Genomic DNA, 23,335 nt, shown 5'->3' on the forward strand with positions numbered 1-23,335 from the left:
TCTCTGGATCAACCCTCCTGACTCCGCACCTTCTCCGAGCTGCTGCGAGCTGCGGCAACCCGGGAATCGGATTAGCAGTGCTGGAAGCCAGTGCAGGTGTGGAGAAGCCGCAGAGAAGAGGGAGGTGGGGACTGGGTTTCAGGGCCATTTCCTCGCACAGTTCTTTTGACTCCATGAAGAAAGGGATAGGCTCTCCAGTTAGGCTTTGCTGCATAAAAAGAATGGGAAGGCAAGTTCCAGGTAGAGAAGCTCAAGATAGGAATTGCCTCCCACTGTTTTCTTCAAACCTTTACGGCTGTAGTGGAGGAGGGTAGGCAAAGGAGACCCCGCCCTCCTCTGGATCAACCCACTCGGGTGACCAGAGGGAGGTAGTTTTGTGGGGGAAGGGGCGGGAGCTACAGAAAAGTCCCCTGCACCGCCCTCCCAGCAGCATTTGAGTTCCCGCCCCACTCGTGCTCCTGCTTCCCCCTCCCACGCAAGGTCTCCTTTTCTGCCTGGAGACAGCACAGAACATAAATAATCTGCGCACTTAGTTGCGCACGCACTCAAACTCCCCACCCCCACGTTGGTCTCTGCAGCAACACCACCGCATACAGATCGACAAGCACCATTTACATCACTTATTAGAGAACCAGGGTATCGGAAGCATACACGCCATATTGGACAGTCATATGAGGACTGCACACACACACACACACACACGCGCGCGCGCGCGCGCGCGCAATTCAAAACTAGATTGAGATGCTTAGTGACACAGAAGACAAACAACTATGACCCTTTGATTCTATTCTTTGATTCTATTATTTAGGACAAACCCCTTGACCCCACCCACGTGTCTTGTGCTCCATCTCAGACGCAGTCAACCTTTCAGTCAAGAAAACTTTTTTTTAATTTTTAATTTTCGAAGAAAAAAGCCATATAAATATTAGAGTATAAAACTTGCGAGAGATATCAGAAGGGGGATGGGCAGGAGCTACGTGACTATGCGAAGAGAAGCTTTTTATAGAGGAGTCAGTACAGGGAGGGGTCGCCGCAGCGTTGTGGACACAGCACAAAACACAGCACAGGCCTGCGCAGGCAGATTGAGATTCAAGGACAGACGGCTGCGCACAGCCCACCGGCCCTCTGCCCACCTCGCCATCACGTAAAAGCACGCCACACTACACTATTGGCTATTCTACACCAGCCGGGGGTGGGGGTGGGGGCTTCTATACTACTGTAAGGGCGGGGTCAGAGGAGGTGGGCAGAGGAAGTTCTATGCACAAGGAGGCACTGGGGGGCTTTAACCAGTCTCTGGCCACGAAGGGGCGGCCTGGGGCCTGGGCAGAGGCCTTCTGAGAAGAAATGGCACCCGGTAAGGTGGAGGCCAGGGGCTTGAGAACTACAGGGGCCCAGTGGAGAAGCCCCACCATTGGCTGAGACTTTATGGCCACTTGATCCCTTGTTCGAGCTCCTTGGGGCCAAGAATGGCCTTGCCTGGTCTCCCTTCCTGCAAGGACCACTGACCCTTCTACCAGGGGCACCTCTGGAGTACCCAGCACCCACAGAGGCTCCTCTTTCTTCTCTGGTCCTAAAACCACTTAGAAGTCTTCTTGGACTGAAATGCCAGCTTAAAACCACTGGTCCTGGTGGCTCAGCCCAGGCTGAACCAGGATGGAGGGGTCTGACCTGGTGTTTGTCTATGGCTAGAATTGGGGGATTGGGCGTACCCTGGGTACATACAGAGCCCCGCACACCCTGTTTGCGGGCTGTTTTGTCCACTGCCCCACATTCAACTTCCCTTTAGCTTCCCACCCCCTACTGTCTCCAGACATGCAAAGGAGTCTCTTCTTTGAGGAGCAGGGGAGTCACAGCATGCAGTGGGAACATCAAACAGTGAAACACAAAAGACTGGTCCCCAGGCATTGAAAAGAGACTTGGTAGCAAAATGCCTTCCCAAAACCCAGCAAGCATCAATACCAGGGGGTGGTGACTGTCCCCCTAAACTTAAGCACTAGTCTCGGGCTCTAGAAGGAAATGAGAAGACTGGTACCAAACCATGCTTTGAGGGGAAGCTGAACTGAAGGAGAGGCCAAAAGGTTGTGATAGTCTTCCAACAATTCAGAACTAGGAGCCTGCTTGGGTCACCTGTCCCCTCAACAGCCCTTGCTCAAGAGAGGGACTGAAGGAGTGGGTGGGGTGGGAGAGGAAGGCAGGAGATGAATGAGCCTGACTGAGTTGGAAGGTGGAGGAGTTCAGCTGTAACTAAGGGAGTGTGGCATGGTTTTCTGTGTCCACACTAACCCTACTACCCATGTGGGTGCAATCACTGATTGGATGGATAGGGGTTCCCAGCAGAACTCTTTGCATATTCAACCCCCTAGGGCACAGAGAGGGGGTGTTGACTTGGGCACTTGTTTCTGTTTCCCAATGGGGGAGCATGGCCTTGGCTCCTACCAGTATCCTGGGGTGAGCCCTGAAATTCTGAGGCCTGGGTACAAGTAAGGACAAGCTGGACTGGCTGGGGAGGGAGGCTGCCCTGTGACTCAAGGCCTGGCCTCCATATTACTTCTTCTCTTTCTTGCCGGACTTCTTCTTGTTGCCGTTACCGCCTGCTGGAGCCTTGCCATCTCGCTTGCCAGCTGCATTGGTCAGTGTGGCATTGCTGCCAGGGATGTACACATTCTGGCGGTAGTCGGGCACATGCTGCAGGGTGAACTGGGGTCCATATCGAGCACTCAAGCCCATGGTGCCAGCGCCCCCTCCTAAAGTGGAGCTCCCATCAGCAGCTTCTGCAGAGACAGGAAGAGCAAATGGTCAGATGGAGTCAGGGACTCCCTTAAACATCAGTTAGTGAATGCTGGTACCGCACCGCTGGGAATACAGTGGCCACCAGGGCAGTCTCGATGCCAAGGAGTGACAAAACACAGGTTTGAGTTCCAGCTCTCCTTTGCCCTGCGATCCTTAGTCGGTCTCCCTAGACTCCCTGTGCTATCTGTTTTCTCATGCGTAATTTTTTAAATATTTATTTATTTATTTATTTATTTATTTATTTATTTATTTATTTATTTATTATGTATACAATATTCTGTCTGTGTGTATGCTGCAGGCCAGAAGAGGGCACCAGACCCCATTACAGATGGTTGTGAGCCACCATGTGGTTGCTGGGAATTGAACTCAGGACCTTTGGAAGAGCAGGCAGTGCTCTTAACCTCTGAGCCATCTCAGAGAGTATTCACTTTGGGTGAGAATTAAATGAGAAGATGCTTCTAAAGTGCCTTAGAATACCTTGGTGTGTGGCGGTGCTCAAAACATGCTAGCTAGCATTTCTCTGTGGCTTCAAATACTTTCCCCACACTAGACCAAGCTTTGTACATTATCCTTCCCTAGCCAAGGCCTGGCACATGCGTGTACTCAGCAGTTCTGCCATTCGTGTGTATACAGAGGTTCTTCCGTTTGTGTTTGTACATATGTCTATCTGTGTGGTGCTGGTAATTGAACCCCTGTTCTAAGCAAGCACTCCCCAAGCTGAACTGCATACCTAGTCCAGCCCTTGTTGTTTTGTGTGTGTGTGTGTGTTGTTGTTGTTGTTGTTATTGTTGTTGTTGTTGAGACAGGGTTTCTCTGTAGCGCTGGCTATCCTAGAACTCACTCTGTAGACTAGGCTGGCCTTGAACTTAGAGATCCATCTAACTCTGCCTCTGAAGTGCTGGGTTTTTAAGGCATATGCCACCACGGCCAGGCAGTTTTTGTTTGATACAAGGTCTAACAATAGGTAAGTCGGTGTGGGGGGAGCACTCAGAGGCAGAAACAGACATATCTCATAGTTTGAGGCCAACCTGGTTTACAGAGCGAGTTCCAAGATAGCCAGGGCTACACAGAGAAACTCTGTCTTGGAAAAAAAAAAAAAAAAGCGAAAACAATAAGACTGTGTAGCACTGGGTTGCCCTGAAACTAGTTAGACCAGGCCTACCTCTGCCTCCTCAGTGCTGGGGTTACAGATATGTGTTAACATGCCAGCCCAACAGAAGTATTTCTTTCTTTTTCTGTCCTCCACCACCCCTAACCCCCAGTGCTAAGGACCCACCATGGGCCTTGCACAAGTACTCTAGCACTGAGCTATGTCCTCTGTCTTGTTTTTTGGAGAAAAAGGTCTTGAGTTCCAGACTCCTTGCATAAAGAGCTAGGGGGAGAGAGAAGTCAAGAGACAAAACACAGGTAGTTCAAACTAGAAATCCTTCAGCCTCCACTTCCTGAAGGCTGAGATGATAGGCACTGAGCACACCAGGCCTGGCTGCATCCTCTTCTCGACAGTGCTGGACTGCCAACGTGATGGCAAGCACGTGTGTAGTCACTTAAACCTCAATACAGCACTCAGTCAGGCACGGGGCCCTCTGTCCTTCAAACAGGGAGCCAAGGCTGAGAGAAGGCCAGTGGCAGGCAGTATGTGTTACAGTGGGACTCCGTCTTCCGTGTATCTAAATGGCGGAAATAGGCACCTTTACCTCCTTCGCCACTTTGGACCATATCTCTGCTCTGGGGGCAAAGAAATGGGCAAAGGAAGGTTGCCCCTCCCTCCAGGAACAGATGTCTTAGGTATAGCCCAGATATGAGGCTCAGGGCCTGAGGCGGGTGACTCGGTGCCCCTTAGGCCAGCTTCCCACTGAACCGAAGAAGAAACTGGAGCTCGGAGTGACTTGCTCCAAATGCAGGTTCCTGATTTGCATGGTAACGAGATCTCCCGAGGATCCGAGTCCGTATTAGAGCTGAAGCACAGAAATACCCATCCCGGGGCTTCCGTGAGGATTAGATGAGACACTCAATGCTCTGGCGCTTGACAAGTGTTCGATAAATGCTGGGCACAGCTGCCCCCCCTTGTCACCCTCATCAGTCCACACCGTGCTCTCTGCCTGGAGCTGGTGGCAGGGAGGGAAACGAGAGTTTGGCTCCCAGATTCCCAGTGGGAGGCTCTGAAACCCTCTGTGACAGAGCGAGAGTTAAAGCCCCAGGAAGGCCCTGCCCAGCCTGACTAAAAGCTGGAGAGTTTACCGCCTCGCTGCGGCCTCCACCCTAGACCTGGAAGCAAGCAGACTAAAGCCAGGGAGGCTGAGTAATTCTGGGACATCAACCAGGGATTGAGAAATCGAGACGGGAAATAGTTCCAGTTTGGGTAAGAGGGGAAGGCCAGAGAAAGGAAGAGCAGAGGTATGCGGGGTCTCTCTGCCTCGCACTCCCATCCAGGGTCTGGGTTCCCACAGCTCTCCGTTTCCAGTCCCTGAAGTCCTGGAGCTGAGGGCCTTCCAGGAGCAGGCCTGGGAGGAGGGAACAGCTGCCCTCTCCCATCCCCCTCAGCCCTTTCATTTGCTGACATTTCCCTAATTAACTCCAGGAGGTAGCAATCCTCCGTGGCCCACCCCTCCTCTCAAGCTGACAGCCTCTGCCAGCCTGAGAAAGGAAGGGGGAAGGGCCTAGATCCAGTTTCAAAGAGCCAGGATTCCAAGTGATTTAGGGGCTTAAGAAGATAGGTGTGTGTGTGTGTGTGTGTGTGTGTGTGTGTGTGTGTGTGTGTGTGTGTTTAAAGAATGAGGGAATAGAGAAGGAGGACTGACAGAAAGACAGGAAGTGCTTAACTGAGTGACAGGGGAGTCTAAAATTGAGGTGGATCAGAAGGGAGAGAAGATAGAGACGCTGCATGCAGCAGAGACTAACACTGGAGTCCGCCCCATCAGCTCGACCTTAAGTGGCTGTGTGATCTTGTCTCAGGGACTGTACACCTCAACTTGCCCGTCTCTGAATCTGGGGGCGGGGGGGGGGGCGGGAGAAGCTGGATTGCCGACTTTGATCTTCTGGTTATGTCCTACCCCCCAAGACTTGGCCTAGGCAGGGACCAGGGTTTTTGCCTAGTCACAGAGGACGTGCACTTAGAAACGCAAAGAGACAGGGTCTCTTCTAGCTGGAGGAGGGGTGCTGGCTTCCTCCAGCTCCAAAAGCATTATCACCCTCCCCTGGTCCCCTTAATATTACCAGTCCTAGTTAGACAAAGACTCCACAACAGCAATAGCCAGAGATAGCCAAGGAAACAAGCAAGTTCAGAGCTGGCGGAGCTGCAAAACCGCAGCCTCCTTTTGGGTGCACCTCCCCCAAGGGTTTATTTAAGAGCTCTTTCGAGGGTCCCTCCCTTCTCCTCTCGCTGGGCTGGGCTCCAGGAGCCTCTCGGGAGACTCGGAAGTAGGTGTGAAAGTGAGAGCAAGGCTTGACCCTGCCACCTCCACCCTGGAGTCTATTTCCCCGGAGCCCCAGGCTCAGCCTCGGGTCAGGTCCTGTGTGGGCTGCATGGGTGGAGCCCTGACAGGGGAGCCTGCCCGCGGCCATGGCACTACTCCAGGGAGACCTTCTGGGAAGGTTTTGGGCCATAAATACTGCTTCCAGTCTGTTTTTAGCATCTGGATTTGGGCTGAAAAGCCTGCTTTCTGGCCTTAGGGCTCAAGGCCACAAAAGCTAAAGAGACCTGTTTACTTCCCTCAAGAGCTGGATCTGGCACCTCCCCAGGCCCCGTGCCTGCAACTGGTCTCACAAGGATCTCAGTCCTGTCACAAGAGGTTGACAACCCCCAGCATCTTTCCCCCTCCTCTGCCCATTGGTCAGCTATAGGCCAGGCATCATTGGCTCTCACAGACAATCGAGGGTAAGATTAATAAATCATAACAAGGAAAAATATATGGTTTCCAGCTATCTCTGAACTTTGGGTAGACGATGAAAAATTTTAATACAGTTTGTCTTGTGAAACAGTTTAAAATGGATTTATACTAAAACTGTATATAACCCAGGCAGTGATGGGGCACTCCTTTAATCCTAGAGGCAAAGGCAGACAGATCTCTGGGTTCGAGGCCAACCTGGTCTACAGAGTGAGTTCCAGGACAGCGAGGGCTACATAGAGAAACTGTCTAGAAAGAAAAAAACCCAAAACAACAACAATAAAACCAAAAAGAATATATTCGTCTGAAATTTATATTTAACTGAAAACCCTAGATTTTATCTGGCAACTCTAATCAAGGAGAATAATGCAGGGACAGCAGGAGAATTCAGCTTCTGGGTCCAGTCAGCTAAGAGGGAAACAGGCTGGATCTAAAGGCCAAAGGTGTTTGGATCCCAGCTCTGCTGAATACTGGGACGCTCCAGGTGAGTGGCGTTTCACATTGCTCGGCCCTGCATCTCGCTGAGGAGATGGATTAGTTGAAGCGTGCCCTAAAAGTTTGGCCGGCACACATTGTGCCATGATGACAGGGAGGCATTTCTCCTGGCTTTGTACCTATCAACCCCCCAGCTACACTCAGGAGCAAAGCTATAGACTCAGGTGTGAGTCCAGGGCTTTAACATCTTCTATAAGTTTCCAGTAGACTTCATTGTCCTGGGCCAGAAGTTAGTCCTTATCAACAGGTGTTAGATTCTTATTCTTATAATTTACTCCATTTTAATTTAATTTTTTGGATTAGAATACAAAGTAATGAGTTTTACTGTGGTACCTTCACACATGTGTACAATCGAAGTTAGATTCTGATTCTGGGATGTCTTTGTCCAGCATGTAAGAAGTCCTGGGGGCCTGATCCCTAGTGCCTTAGATACCAGGCAGAGTATCACACAGCAATAATTCCCAGCACTCGGGAGGTGGAGACAGGAGGATCAGAAGTTGAAGGTCATCCTCAGATGCATGTGGAGTTGGAAATCAGCCTGGCTACAGGAGCCCCTGTCTCAAAAGAAAAGTGCTTCTTTTTTTTTTTCCTTTCTCTTTTTATCCCTACAGGTCAATAAAGATAATGACTAATCAATTATAACACTCTTACTAGAATTACTGTCTGCCAAGCCTATGCAGAGGACCTCATGCTTGACCTTCAAACAGCACAGTGAGACCTGTAAGTATTTCATAAGTGAAAGTAAAGCCTACAGGGGCTTAATAGTTTACCTAATGTCATATCCCTAAGTGGTGACAAGCAGGATTTGAACCCAGATTGGCCTGCTTCCAAAGTCTGTGCTCTGTAGTGTTAGGGAGCTGATTCTGTTTGCCCTGCAGAGGACCCTGTGAGTCTTCATATACAACCACTGGCTGAATCCATGTTACGACTGAGGTTCTTTCTTAGCCTTGTGGGAAAACTACAGTCCTGATGTGGAGGCAGGGGAGCAGAAAAGAGTGACCTGATACAGTCTGCTGGGAACATCCACACCCACTAACGGGGTCCGGCGTGTGCCGGGCCCAGTACCACAGTCTGTGCCTCCCCTTCAGTCCTCACAATAGCCTGGTGGGGTTTTTGTTCATTTTCCTGGCTGAGGAACTGAAGTTCCAAGTCACAAGTTCAGTAAACGGCAGAACTCTGGTGTGACTTGTGTTAGCCCTTCCCAGAGTCAGATTTGTCTGTCTGTCTGTCTGTCTGTTTTTTGAGGCAGGGTTTTGCTTTGTAACCCAGACTGGCCTCAGACTCATGGTAATCCTCCTTCCTGCCTTAGCCTACAGAATACTGAGATTACAGGCGTGTGCCTCCACACCCAGCTCCCAGTTAGATTTGTGACTACTCACTCACTTTACTTGCTCACTCTGGGCATTTTTGGACCTCTCAATCCCTTTGTTATCCCTAAACCTGGAGGTAGGTCATCGAAGATCCCCATCTATAGCTATGATGGCAGCACCCCCTCCCTAAGTCTCCCATCCGCTTACACCCATGGGTACCACTTACCACTGGCAGAGGCCAAGATCATGGCTTGCAGCATCTCTGTATCAAACTGGTTGTTGGGCCAGGTGCCGGTTTCATCACCATTTTGGGAGCTGGGGAGACAGTTAAATGGTCAGCAGTAGCCAAGGTCAGCCCTGCTCATTTTCCCCGAGTCTCTTCCCGGGGTTCCCAAATCTAGTGCCTTATCCCCACCCCATACCTAAGACCTGTTTCTGAGTAGAGTGGGGAGTTTATATAATCCTTCAGAAGCCAACCCCAGTGAGTCCATTCCCCGGACCCACTCTCTGCTGTCCCAGGTGCATTAAATGAATGCCATGCTTCCTTTCTTCAAGATGGGTTGTGACCACTGTCGCAGCCTGAGACATCAGACCATCTTCCGAGGACAGCGGAAGAAGACAATTTGAGGGAATGTCCCATAGCTAGAGGAAGGGCCAGGAACAAGAGAGGAAATACCAGGAAAACACTCAGCCATAAGTAACCCGACAGCCGCCGTTTCCCAAACTCGGATCTGCTCGGTCCCTAAGCCTTGGGTATAAAGTCTACAGTCACACCACACTGTCTGTCCTGTTCTACAAGCACACCTTCCCGGCTCTCGCCAGCTTCCCAGTGACTTCCCTCTCAAGCTCTCTCTAGCTGATCCCCAGATCAAACCACAGCCTTTTGTTTTAGCAATGTAAATAAAATATGTCCCAGGGGATTCTAAAATTCACCGGGCTGGGCTGTACCCTGTTGTCTGGTCCTGGAACTACTGGTGTCCCATCTGCTCCTGCCACACTGACCTCTGTGGCTTGGGGACCAGTGCCAGCCTCCTACTCTAACACTCGGCAGGAAGCCTGAGCACCTGGGCTTCTCTAGGTCACTGGGAAACACTGTGCACTGAAAGCATGGAGTGACTCAGGCCTCTAAAACCAAAGAGTGCTAAGAAATTACAGTTTATCGTGGACCTTCCCATGGTGACAATTTCCGTGTCTCCTTCCTTCCTCTCTGTCTGTTTCTGTCTTGTGTTTGTTTTCATGACAGTCTCACTCTGTATGCCAGGCTGGCCTACAACTCATATAACCTATGTGGGCCTCAAACTCACAGTAATTCTCCTGCCTCAGCCTCATGAGTGCTGGGATTACAGGTATATCCTAACCATCATATGAATTTTTCAAAGATCAAATTATTCTAGTTTGCAGGGGCGAGGAAAGAAATCACACACCTATGTTGCCCCACACATATTCTGTCCCACACTGGCACCATCTGGCTCACAGAAGATCCCTAGTCAACAATTGCTGCCTGGCTGGGCCTGGTGGTGCATGCCTATAATCCTAGCACTCGGGAGGCTGAGACAGGAAGATTTTTGAGAGTTTGAGATTAGTCTGAGCTGCATAGGGATACATTTGCCTCAAACAAGTAAATAAATAAAAGTTGCTTGAATAAATGAGAAGAGCTCACAGGAGAGTCGGGTCCCTATGAAGTAAATAAAGTTTGGCATTGAGAAAAAGGCTTCAGGACAGTTCTTGAAGAGTGGAAGAAAGCACATGTGAGTGTATGTGCATGCATCTGTGTGTAACCCTGGAGACTGAAGGAGGAAGACTGAGTTTAAGGCCAGCCTGGTTATACAGAAAGACCCAGTCTCAAAAAAACCAAGACTAGCTCTGCGGTAGAGTGCTTGCCTAGCAGAAGATAAATAGATAAAAATAGCCTTATAAGGCTGGACCCTGTGGTGGGTGTCTGTAATCCCAGCGCTGCAGAGGCTGAGGTGGGTTAACCAGTTGAGCCCCAAAGTTAGAAGTGAGTCTGGGCCACATAGAGAGAGTTTGTTTCAGAAGAGATAAGACAAAAGTGAAAATAGCCATAATGAAGAAGCCTGGGGACACAACTTCTACCAAGTGAACAAACAATTCTGATAACAAGGCAAACAGATGCCAAAAGCTGCTAATAGGACAAACTGACAGTAAGTGCTTCCTGATGTGGTCAGTGGTCAGTCCAGAATACCACCCGTGGAATGTTCCTGCTGAGACTGTTGAGTTATGTTGCTGTTTAGCCAAAAGAATCAACAAACCCAGACTATGGGCATTTAAAAGACTACTGTCTGGAAGCTTTAAAAGTGTCTGTGTCACTGGAGAGATGGTTCAGTGGTTAAGAGCACTGGCTGCTCTTCCAAAGGACCCGGGGTTCAACTCCCAGCACCCACATGACAGCTCACAGCTGTCTGCAATTCCAGTTTCAGGGGACCCGACACCATGGCAAAACACAAATACACATAGAATAAAAATAAATTTGCAAAGAAAAAGAGTAAAAGTATCTATGTCATAAAAACAAAGGTAAGGAGGCTGTTCTGATTAAAGCAGAAGGAAGAGACATGGCAAATGTAATTCATGCTCCTTGATCAAATTCTAAATTTAATTTAAAAAGCAGATTAAAAGGCTATAGTGAGAGCATGTGGGAAGGCTAGTGGACTTTGCCTTACAATATCAGTATTAATGTCCTCAAAGACGACCATGATTTCTGTGATTTCACAGGAATCAAATGTGATGGCGGCAGTTCTTTTACAGAGCTCCGGAAGGGAAGAACCTGTGCGAGTGAATAGTAAATTAGGTGCTTTTGCTTTTTTATTTTAACACCAATCTGTGTACTTTAGCATACTGTCCTTTCAACTTTTGGTTAGGTTTGAGACATTTTAAGGTTACAAACCTGAGGGTAAGGCGAGTCACCTAGGAGGCACGGGTGTGGAAGACAGCTCACAAGGTGCTCACGGGGTGGGGGTGGGGTGGGATGGGGTGGGGCGGCTATGTCCTCAGCTCTCAAGGCAGGGGAGGGACATGTCCTTGTCCTCCTTAACTTGGGTGAGGGGTACGGGGTGTGGGGTGCACTGGTTAGGGAAGCAAAAAAAAACATTTTGGCTTTCTCCTCAGAGTTCTAGAATGCTCCTGGGTGCTTAGAAGCTAGGTTACCATGGTGAGATTTAAATATGTGAAACTCATTCTTGCTCCTGGGCAAGGATGGAGGGTGTGAGGGTCCTCTTAAGAGGACAGGAAAACCCCTGTCTTCATGCAGCCCAGGAACCTTCAGTCTCATCTGACTGAGCCCAGGGGCTGCTGAAGGTGTGGGGAGAACACAGGTGGAAGTAACCCGGGTGAGAGGGTGCCCTGGCCTGGACAGTGCTACCTAGGGAAAACGGTGTGTGCCAGGGTGGCCTCGAACCATGGCTGGTGGACTGGCAGGAAAATGCTTGAAGGCTAGAGGCCAAACAAGTGGGCAGGCCGCCAGCTTTCTGCAGCTGGGCAAGAAATGACCCGGATTGGGGGAGGGTGGGGAGCGGGGTGGCTCTGAGCCCTGGGCCTCCTGGGCCGTGTTCATCATCTAGTTCATCCTTAGAAGCACCCTGCCGATAAGGGTTATGATTATCCCTGATTTCTGGCAGATGAAAGCAAGGCTTGAAGGCCTTCTCAGAGTCACGCACAGCTAGTTAAGTGAGAGAACTGCAACTCCCAGCTGGCCTAATATGACCCGAAAGCCCATGATGATCTCACACAGGGAAACTTGGCTTCAACAAGGCGTCCCTGGATCCCTAGGACCAGATTCAGGGGGCTTTCCCAAGATTTGAAGACGAAAGTAAACAACGTGAAGGAGGTGGGCTGTGTTTACGAGCCCATTTCCCGAGAGCACCCATGCATTCTGGTCATCCCTGTGTGCGGAGGCTGGGAAGGGCAAATATGGGCTGTGCTGCGATAAAATATTCCCTGTGTTAAGCTAAGAAAGAGCGAAAAGCCAGGGAAAGCCACACTGACAACAGTCTGTACTAAAATGTGAAGGAATGTTTATTTAGTTAGCATAGCAAGAATCTATTAGCACCTGAAAATATCCGTATCTATCCACATGAGGTGCTGTTATGCAACACTTAAAAGACTTCTGAAGAGTTTCTACTGATATGGAGGAATTCTTCTGACATGTTATAAGGAAGAAAAAATAGGCTTCAGTAATACTGGAAAGATGACCTCAATTCCTATTTAATTTTTTTTTAGTTTTTTTTTCAATTCCTATTTTAAAAAAATGGTAAGAAATATAACAACAGTTGACTGGTAATAAAAATTCTCATTGTGAACAAGTTTGTCAGACTTTAAAAAAAAAGAAGCTTATGTATGCAGCTTGACTATAGAAATAAAAATGCTTAGAAAGATACATAATGAGTATGTTAATGACTCAATGAATAAATTGCAACCAAAAGACAAAAATGGTGGAAAAGGAACATTTATACTAAAAAGGATTAAGAGACTTAGGAAACACCAAACCAAATGCAAATATATATATATATATATATTATATATAAAACATAGTTTATACACACACATACATATATTGGTTTCTTGAGACAGGGTTTCTCTGTGTATTTCTGGCTGTCCTGGAACTCTCTTTGTAGACCAGGCTGGCCTCAAACTCACAGAGACCCACTAGCCTCTGCTTCCCAAGTGCTGGGATTAAAGATGTGCACCACCACTGCCTGACTTAAAAATGCATATTTTTTTTTAAAAAAAGAATCTTTCTTTTTTTTTTTTTTAGACATAGTCTCTATGTAGCCTTAGTTATCCTGGAACTCACTATGTAGACCAGGCTGGCCTCAAACCTACAGAGATCTGCCTGCCTTGGCCTCCGGAGTACTGAGATTAAAGACATTCACCAGCACATCTGATTGAAAGAAAAAAAAAGACCGGAAAAATCCCAGATGAAATTGTGTAATGTTTGGGATTTGATTGGAGAAATAATCCCAGGGGGCACAGTGTGGGGATCTCAGCAGCACCAGAGATGGTGCAGAGAGTCAGGGCTAAATGGTAGGGCCTGAGAGCTTCAGCACAGTCTACTTTCATATCTATACTTTTTTTCTATACTAAAATGTTAGCAGCCGGGCAGTGATGTCACATGCCTTTAATCCCAGCACTTGGGAGGCAGAGGCAGGTGGATTTCTGTGAGTCTGAAGTCAGCCTGGTCTACAGAGTGAGTTCTAGGACAGCCAAGGCTACACAGAGAAACCCTGTCTCAAAAACAAAAACAAAAAAAATGTTAATAGTTCTTCCTAGATTATGGGAAGTTTCTCTTTTTTTTCTATATCTCCTTTTTTTCTATCTCTCTTGAGCTGCTCACATATATGTTCTGGGAACTGAACTCTGGCCTCTGGCAGAGTAGCAAGGACTCTCAACCTCTGAATCTGAGCCAACTCTCCAGCCCCGAGAATGTACTATTTTATGAGGAGCGGGGAGAAAGCTGTTATTTGCTTGTTGAACAACTGCCCAATCTAAGAGACAGTGGGGTGGGGTGGGGAACAGTGTCTCCGTGGAGGAATGGAAGGACTCCCAGGTTGGAGAAGGAAGGATATAATGTGAACACGAAGGGGAACAAGGTGGTTGGTGCCTGAGACTCTGCGAACAACTGTAGAGCGAGGCACAGCCTGGGTTACAGCCCGGAAGAGAGAAATAGATTTTTGGGCTCAAGACTTGGAACGGTCATTGTGCTGGGATCAGAGGGCAGAAGGATGACCTGACAAGGCACAGTGTGGGAAGAAGAAGCTTCAACTAGCAAAGAACTTTGGAATGTGACTCTTGCCCTTTGGTCTGGGCAGTGTGCCTACTAGTGTTGCCTTAAAGTTCGCCCTGGGTTACGGAAGGAATTTTCTTCCTCGTCTTCAGCTGGTTGACTTGCTCTCATCCTTGAGATTTCCTCACCTCATTGCCTTCTGATGTCTTTCTGCTCTCTGACTAGGTCAGATCCCCATGGCAGGCTGCCCTTCTCAACACTCAGCACACTGCCAACTCCTGAGGTTGGGGGCCATCTCTACCTATCCCACCATGTATGAACTGCCGAAGATCCTTGCTGAGGGCTAAATGAATGAAGGAGGGAAGCTGGAGCCTCTGGATTACACCGATGCTTTTGTTGCATCATGGCCACTTTGGGGCAGAGTCAAAAACGTCCTAACTGCAGCAAATTAGCTATGGGAGGGGGAATCTCCTGAGCTTTGTCATCTCCCTAAGAGTTGCCAGGGTCTCTGGGTCTCTCATTGATGAGAGAGACCTTTGGCAGGGAAAAAGATGCTCCCCAGGGGTACACGAGAAGCAACTGTTGGGGCTTCCAAGATTAGCAACAACTGTGGCTTCAGGGCCAGGGTCTTGGCTGGCCAGGGTAGAAGGAGCATTATTGCAAAACATGCCTCAAAGCTGCTGCAACTCAAACGTCACCTTCCTGGAAGCATTTCCTAATCTCCTCTTCCCTACTCCACTCGTCCTCTTTTTCCATGAACTTCAAGGATTTTGTAACTAGACAATTTTGTGTTTGTTTAGTGTGATTTGTTGTCCATTTTCTTTCCTTGATTGGACTGGAAACTTTAGAGTTTCGATGGGTGTCTGCTTGTTCATTCTTACAGGCATGCTAGCACAGTGCCTGGCTCATAGTAAATGCTCAATAAAAACTCAGTGAATGAGTATAAGAACAACCTACAGAAGGCTGGCAACGCCAGCAAGGAAAAAGGAAACAGCTCTGGTCAAAGCAGGGGCAACAGCAGTCGCAGCCTTTTTTTTTCTGGCTGCCTTTTAGGGGCCTTCTAGGAAGTTCTTTGCATTCCTGACGCTGCAGACAAGCTTGCGCATGCCTAGGAGCTGGAATTTGTACTCAAGGCTTCTGGATTCTTGTAGCTAGGGCTTGACCCCTGAAGAGAAAGCAGAATGGAAGCCCCAAAACTCACCATCTTAGCATGTTGGACAAACAGAAAGGGAGCAAGCCCAAGCCTTGCTTCCTGCCCTGAACCAACTCTTCTCAGCTCCTGGCTTATGCCTAGCAGGCTGGCCCAGATCCCATCCCATGCCCCTCAGACCAACTGAAGGTCTTTCTGCTGAAGTCCACCCTCCTCCCCACCCCCATAGGGGGTTCCTGTCTCAGCAGGAATTTATACCCGACTGAAATGAGCAGCTGGGTCAGCCAGGGTGGGAGGGGGAGTGGTGGAGGGCAGCTATCAAAGGCTCCAAGTGTGAGGGGCGGGAGACGGAGGCATCTGGGTGCCAGCTTGCCCACAAATGCCAAGAAATGAGAAATGAGGGACAGGGATTGTGTGTGTGTGTGTGTGTGTGTGTGTGTGTGAGAGAGAGAGAGAGAGAGAGAGAGAGAGAGAGAGAGAGAGAGGGAGGGAGGGAGAGAGAGAGAGAGAGAGAGAGAGAGAGAGAGAGAGAGAGAGACTGACTCTGAATGAGAAACAGAATAGACACAGAGGCTGAATGACACAGTGAGCCTTAGAACAGAACGGGAAACGGAAAGAGAGAGGAGGATGGAACACAGATAGAAGGCCACAGCGACACAGGAAATAATTGGAATGGGAGAGAAACAAAAGAGAACAAGGGACAGAGAGAAAGGAAAAACAGTCTGGCACTAGGAAGAGTTGAATGTCTCCTTCCTTCCAATTGTATTGAGCACCGTGCCATGGCAGGCACAGTACAGGAAAGGTGCAGACCAGGGCAAGGTGACACAGGTGTCAGAGATGGAGAAAGGGAGAGGCGGAGACCTAAAACAGGCAGAGACTTTGGGGAGGATGCAGGCTGGAAAGAGAGGAAGCAGAGACAAATCTGGTAAGCAGACAGGGCAGTACAAGTGTGGGGTCAGGAGGCAGCTGGAGGAGCAGGGTGAGGGAGCCCTGGCTTGGTCCTCCCTAGGACAGCTTCCTGTTTCTCCCGTTGTCATGAGATGTACCATTTTATAAGCAGTACCACCTCCAGCTGTGCGATTTCCTTTTTCCACAGCCCTGCCTGTCTCTCCTCTCTCTCTTTCTTTCCTCCATTTTCCTCCAGGTTCTGACTGGGGACAGCCTGCTTTTCTCATGCCCCATTTCCTCTGCTCCAGTCACAGGTCAGGCTAGAGCCAGGCTCGACCAGGACAGAAGAATGTAAACAATGGCTGGGTACAGAAAACCCTCCTCACCCCACCCCCAGCCGTCTATCCCTGGGTCCCAAGGAGCCTTCAGGAGATAGGAAAACGTGCTTGTGACTGGGAGAAAGAAGAGGGTGAGTGGGTGATTTTTGCTTCCAAAATAGGTGGAGTAGTCATCTCTTTTTCCTGGGGGGGCCTGTGTAGCAGCACCCAAGACACAAAAGCCTCCTTGAAATCGTGAAATGAGGGAAGAAGCCATTTGTAGAAAATACCGAGCCCTCCCCTCATCTCCTCCCTCGTCATCACTGAGAAAATGCCGCAGAGAAGAGGGTGGGCTGGAGATTCTGTCACCTACCCGCTTGTGCCGGGTCTCTGGGCTTGAGAGAAACGCCAGTCGGTGTTGGGCGGGGCTTGCTGTGGAGAAAACAGAGGGAGATTGGCTGAGTACCCAACAGCGGTGAGAGGCTAGGGATCCCTGGGGATGGGGGTGGGGAGCGGGCAAAGAAACAAGGAAAGGGGATAAGATGGGGGAGGGTAGGCACATCTCCAAAGGTGGGGGTGGGGAGAACCAACCCAGAGACTAACAAAATATTTCATAGGATCACTGTGAATAAGCACATATTTCTTTGCTGAAGAAATAGATCCCATTTTTTCCTGTCCCAGACTCAGAACATCTGAGCCAAAATTCAAGGACTGAAAGTGTCTTCTGTGGAGCTGGGGGAAAAGTGCAGTAAAGCGCCCCCTCCTCAAATAGCAGAGAGGCTTTTAAAATCCACCAGCCCTAGAAAGGAACCATTCAGTTCCTCTGCTGGGAACAAAGCATCGGCTGTAGCAAGATGGCTGCTGCTCTGGATAACCCTTTTCGTGCCAAGCTGCGAAGTGACACATTCAGAGGGGCACCTCCTCCAGGCCCTCGCTCTCAAAGACCTCTTCCCACAGCTAAATACATTATTAATTTAGGAGTCATGCCAGCCTGGGCCTTTATAGGGCATCCAAACCCCAGAATGCCTCTCACCCCCAGAACTTCATGCCACACAATGGCCCGTGACTAAGGAGATAGAACAAGGCAGCTCTGTCCAAGGCAGAGAAAATGGCTGGGATGGAGTTCAGAGGAACCACATTCTAAGGTCTCCAAGAAGAGCCTTCCAAGTCTCCAGCTGCAGTCCTCTCACACCCAGCTCCATGTGCAGGGCTCTGCTGGTCATCAATTTCCGAGTTCCGCGGGTCCTTCCAGGGGATGTGGTATCACCCTACCACACAGTCTCCTACAGTCAAGTCTTTCCCAGTTCCTGGGACGGGCTGGTAATTAATTCTCACACAGGCTCCCAGGAGAAGAGAGTGTGAGCATCTCACATTACACTGGGGAGAAGGAAGACCCGGGACTTGCCAGTGACTCACACTGAGACTCCCAAGTGACAGTGGTGTGAGAGGGCCCCAGAAGGTGCCTCGGGTGCTGTGAGCACCGTTCTGGGGCTGCCATGGAGAAGGGTGCAGACCCTTAGCCACCGTCCCCTTTGACAGCAGAAGGTGCGTGAGGATTCAGGATTGTGATCGGACAGGAAGCCTAACAAAACTCTACACCCCGTGGTGGAAAGAGCAGGAGCAAGTTTGTTCAGTGAGGGCTGCAGAGAAAGGGGAGCTCCAAAGACTTCCTGCCGCATTTGAGGTCCTAAGGAGAAAAGCACTCCATCATCCTAACAGATGCCAACCATCTCTTGTCCAGCTCTATAAACTCCAAGTGCCAAGCTATTCAAAGCGCACACTGAAGTTCAACAGACCTGGGTTAGACTCTTTAGTATCATTTTTTCTGAATTTGAGCGACTTGCTTGACCTCTGTGAAAGTAATTACTATTGGGCTAATAACAATCCAGGAACATAGGAGGGCACATGAGATATTCTGGTCCTTTTGTTTGTTTCTATTTTGTTTTGTTTTTCAAGACAGGGTCTCTTTGTAGAGCCCTGGCTGTCCTGGAATTCTCTCTGTTGATCAGTCAAACTCAACAGAGGTCCTCCTGCCTCTGCTTCCAGAGTGCTGCTGGCTCTTTAAGGAGGTGTGTATTAAGGCTCTCTCAATCAACTATCAGAAGTATCTGTAGATGTTTCAAAACTATAAACCCCATAGAGCAGAGGCAGGGTGGAGAATGAACAGACTTTTTGGATAAAAGCTTCTTTGTTTGTGGAGACATGCTTTTACCATTTCTGTTTTCCCCGACTCTGAGGGCTACCTCTGGCATATGGCAGAAGCTGTGGTTTCCCATCAGTCAGAGGAGGGAAGATGTGTCGAGTCTCAAGTATCATCCCCCTCAAATCCTGACCCCAGATCTCTGGGCACATTTACGACGGAGCCAAAGCCTAGTTTAGAATCCTCAGAACAGGGGGAGGAAAGGGTCGCTGTTGCTACCGGGGTCCCAGGCCTGCAGTCCTAGGACCGCTTATTGGCCAACCAAGGTCTTGTATTTTAAGAGGGGCACAGGTGCTGAGAGTGAGGGACTCAGTACAGAGCCCCAGGGCCAGCCAGACCTGGGGCTAGCAGGTTCCACCCCAGAGGGCCAGCGTCACTCGTGCCTCAGGACGTTAGGGGCGGACATAAACCCGTCCGCGGGGGCGGGGCGTGGTGGGAGGGCTGGGGAGAAATTCCTGAGTCCAGACTTTATCCTGGGCCGGAGTGACCTGGGAACCTCACATAGGTATTAGTTAACCGCGTGCGCTTCCGGAGAGACCCAAGGGGCTAGTTGGGTAAGAAAGGGGCGGTGCATGGGTGTGAGCAGCACCAAGGACAACCAGCCAGCCCTAGCCGAACACCTGGCGGCCGCTGTGGTTGGCTGGAGCTGGAATAAGTAGAGTTGAAGTTAAACGACGAAGTCTCGGATCGTGAGAGTAGGGGGAAACCGAGGAGGAAGCCTCAAGAGTGGCAGATCGCACTGGAGCCGGCGCCCAGGAGTTTGGCAGTGTGGGTCTGTGGTGACCTCCATGAGGGACCCCAGCATCTGTCAGGTCAGTGTGAATTCACCAGTTCCTGTGCGGGGTGCCAGCCTTTTCTGTGGGGGGGGGCAGGAGTTTAGCCCCCTTCTCTCCGCCCATAAACCCCCCCGGATGCTCAAAACCCCACCTCTGACTCGACCACTCCGATTGTCCGTGTTCAAATGCAGCCAGCTCGGTACAAAGAGTACAAGGTGCCCATAGGTGGACCGGGCAGCTTCCCCGACGTGCCCCCCTCCCCGAGGGTCGCATGGAGCACCCAGCCCTCACCTGGCTCCGCTCCCTCAGCGTACTAGAACGGGAACGCAAGGTCTCAGGTTCCAGCGCCAGGGCTGAGGGCTGCTGAACGCTGAGTGGCCTGAGGAAAGTGAAGTCACTGCCGTCGGAGGCCGGTGAAAAACACGTCCTGTAGCAATGGCTCTGAGAGTCTGTAGGCCGCAGGGTCACCTCCATATACTTTAGCGTGCCATCGGCACTCACCTGCAGGTTGGGGCTGGACTGCTTATAGAACTCCCTGGAGGGTGAGTCCTGGCCCCTGCAACACTGGCCCCCACCCCGGTCCCCATCTTCACGTCCCCTCAGACACTTAGCTGACATAAAAGTGAAGGTAACTAAGGATAAGAGACTGACAGTTGCCAGAGCCACAATAAGGTAAAGGGTGAGGTCTGAGCGCTCAGGGGGGTGTGTGAGGAAGTCGCTGGATTTAGGCATTTCCTCTGCATCCTCATCCTCCAGAACCAGCAGTACTGTTGCTGTGGAAGACAGTGGAGGGTCACCATTGTCCCTCACCAGGACCACCACCTGTTGGGTGTCAGAATCTTCCTCCAATAAGGCCCGGGCAGTGCGCACCTCACCAGTGTGTGCAGACACAAGGAACAGTCCAGGGGCTGTGGACTGCGGTGACAGAGAGTAAGAGAGCCACGCATTGTGACCCGCATCAGCATCCACAGCTGTCACCTTGGTGACCAAGGAACCAGGAGGAACAGAGCGAGGGAGACGTTGAGGGGCCGAGAGCTCCCTGCCAGGTCGTGGGTGCAGCACAGCTGGGGCATTATCGTTCTGGTCAAGGACAAACACGTGGAGAGATGTGTTCGCGTGCAGTGGGGGAGAGCCAGAATCTCGAACCCCCACCACAATTCGCAGCATCTGTAGCAATTCATAGTCAAAGGTCCGCTGGGCAAAGACTCGTCCATCCTCAGGGTTGACGTACACAAAAGAGGAGGCCGGGGCTCCCTGAATTTGACTTCCTACAATAGAATAGGTGAGGCGGGCATTATCCCCTGTGTCTGGATCTGAGGCAGCCACAGTACAGAGGAGAGAGCCTGGCGGCCGGTTTTCTGAGATATAAGCAGTATAGAGCTGTTGGGTGAAGTGGGGTGCGTTGTCATTAACATCTGAAATGTTCAGCCTGATGGTGAGATGTGTGTGTAGGGGAGGTGATCCAGCATCACTGGCCCGCAGGTCGATGATATAATGGGGTGTGGTTTCTCGGTCCAAAGGCTGGCTGGTTAGCAGGGAGTAGTGGTTTTCAGAAGGCCTGATCTGAAATGGCAGGTCTGGAGATATAGCCAGCTTCACCTCACCATTTCTACCCGAGTCTCGATCCCGCACATTAAACAACCCCACTACTGTACCCACTGGGGTGCTCTCTAGGACAGGGTTGACCAAAGATGCCAGGAGCACCTCAGGGGGATTGTCGTTAGCATCCCCTACATCCACTTGAATCACACAGTGGCCCTCCATGGCTGGCTGCCCCTGGTCTCTGGCTCTTGCATGGATTTCATAGAAATTTGACTCCTCAAAATCTACTGGACCCAGCACATGGATGGCTCCACTGCTAGGATCCAAGCCAAAGAGATTCTTTACTGCTTCAGATGTGTGGTCTCCAAAAGAGTAGTCTAGCTGGCCATTGGTGCCCTCGTCTGGATCAGTGGCATTGAGACGGAGCAGCAGTGTACCTGGGGGTGTGTTCTCTGGGAGCCCCACTCGTAGAACTGAGGACTGGAAGGTTGGAGCATTATCATTGACATCCAGCACAATGACAGAGATAAGGCTGGTCCCTGAGCGGGCTGGGGTTCCCCCATCCACAGCAGTGAGCACCAGCTGATGTCTTGCCTGGGCTTCACGGTCTAGCTGCTGCTCTAGTACTAGCTCTGGGAACAGCTTCCCATCTTTTAGGGTCTTCACATTCAGAGAGAAGTGACTGTTGGGGCTTAGAGTATAAAAGCTCACAGTGTTGGTGCCCACATCTGGATCCTGAGCACTATCCAGTGGGAATCTGGCTCCTGGTGCAGCAGATTCTGAGATTCGCATCTCTCGCTCAGGAGTGGCAAAGCTAGGAGAGTTGTCATTGAGATCCAGGATCTCTACCTCTACACGGATGAGCTCCAGGGGGTGTTCAGTCACTACCTGGACGGGCAGCAGGCAGCTAGTGCTGGCTCCACACAGGCTCTCTCGGTCAATCTTTATATTCACTGCCAAAGCACCACTCGCCAAGCTCAGGGAAAAATAGCGCCCATTCTCCTCAGAGCCCAGTCGCAGCCTGCGGCTCAACAGATCTGTCACCTTTAAGCCCAGATCCTGAGCCACGTTCCCCACCAAAGTCCCCGGCTCAGACTCCTCCACCACTGAATAACGGAGCTGCCCAGCCACCCAGCCACAGCAGCACAAGGACAACACAGACAGCACTTGCCATTTCCCAGCGAGCTGTGGGGATGCCATAGCTCCCATGACCCAGAAGTCCCTTCTTGGAGAGTAACTGTGCTGTCCTGTCTCCAAGGTAAACCAGGCGCTTGGAATGCAGGAGCTGAAGTCTCTTATGCCTCCTTCCAGCCTCTTAAAAACTGCTCTGAGGTTTGCCTGCCTGCAGCCTTTCTTAGTCACCAACTGGCGGGGGTGGGTGGGGGAGGGGAGTTAAATGTAAGTGGAGCTAGGGAACTGGAGGAGGAGAGGCAGGCCGGAAGAGCAGATCTCCCACCTCAGCTCTAAGTTTGATTGGTCAAAAAGTCTGTCTGCTCTCAACCAATTATAAAGTCTCCTCGGTCCTGGAAACCTTGGGAACCGTCGCTGAAAACTCTGTGTCACAGACGCCTCCTACCTCCCCACTCATTCGTGCCGCAGGTTGATTCAGCCCCCTTGGCAGTGAAGTTTGGCGGCTCAGATGGTGCTCAAAGGGGAAGATTAAAATGGTACAAAACTCCTTAGTGTTCTGTCCCAGCAACTTCCTGCATGACTTCAGAAGCTTCCACTGTTTGGTTGAACCAGGAAAGATTTGTCCTTGTGGAGATGCAAAGTCCACATGGGGTCCCCCCCCACCCCACCGCTGTCATCCTGCTAAATACTCCTAAAGCTTTGTCAGAACCTTCCAAAGTCTTGTCCTGCTCCCCAGCAATGTCTGTGGGTGGCTAAAGGACTTAGCTTTCCGGAAACCCTAAACTCAGAACAGAGCACCACAGTTTATGGGAAAGGGAACACTTCTAGGCAGATCTAGGCTACCTTGGAGGGTGACCAGAGGCCAAACATGGCCTCTGGGCTTTATGGTTTCAGTGAATTCAAAACTTTCCCTAAAGATTTCCAGAATGTCTGTCTCTGTGAATTCTTTAACTGTGAATGATTTTCTGACACTGAGTGACTTCGCCTACTCCTTCCCCACTAGGAGGTAACAGACAGATGTTACCCCCTTACCCTAACCCTGTTCCCAGTTTACTGTCTGTAGTTCGGCATCCCAGTGGGGAATATCAGGAGTTCCAGAGAAAGATCCTCTGCTG

At 50.3% G+C, this 23,335-nt stretch overlaps 1 protein-coding gene and 1 long non-coding RNA gene across 24 annotated transcripts in view; one reads left to right on the plus strand and one right to left on the minus strand.

The window, feature by feature from the left end:
• Positions 1 to 865: 865 nt before the first annotated feature.
• LOC125390519 (protocadherin gamma-C4) overlaps positions 866 to 23,335 on the minus strand; it is a 182,652-nt gene continuing 160,182 nt past the window's right edge. For 20 of the 23 annotated variants that reach the window (XM_087896098.1, XM_085699957.2, XM_087896103.1 and 17 more), the window contains exons 2-4: positions 16,945 to 17,003; positions 8,706 to 8,794; positions 866 to 2,771 (exon numbers count right to left, since the gene is read on the minus strand). In XM_087896098.1, coding sequence (XP_087752224.1) covers positions 2,545 to 2,771; positions 8,706 to 8,794; positions 16,945 to 17,003 — 375 coding nt within the window. In that variant the 3' untranslated portion in view covers positions 866 to 2,544. Of the gene's footprint in view, positions 2,772 to 8,705; positions 8,795 to 16,944; positions 17,004 to 17,162; positions 17,202 to 19,838; positions 22,453 to 23,335 lie in introns of those variants that run through there. The other 3 variants (XM_048419568.3, XM_048419589.3, XM_085699958.2) reach the window with 3 other exon arrangements.
• LOC146891770 (uncharacterized) overlaps positions 19,241 to 23,335 on the plus strand; it is a 50,494-nt gene continuing 46,399 nt past the window's right edge. Inside the window, exon 1 of the long non-coding RNA XR_015005405.2 lies at positions 19,241 to 19,583. This is a non-coding gene — a long non-coding RNA (uncharacterized LOC146891770). The remainder of the gene's footprint in view (positions 19,584 to 23,335) is intronic.

Source organism: Myodes glareolus, chromosome 13, assembly GCF_982192425.1.
Source record: "Myodes glareolus chromosome 13, mMyoGla1.1, whole genome shotgun sequence".
NCBI lineage: Eukaryota > Metazoa > Chordata > Mammalia > Rodentia > Cricetidae > Myodes > Myodes glareolus.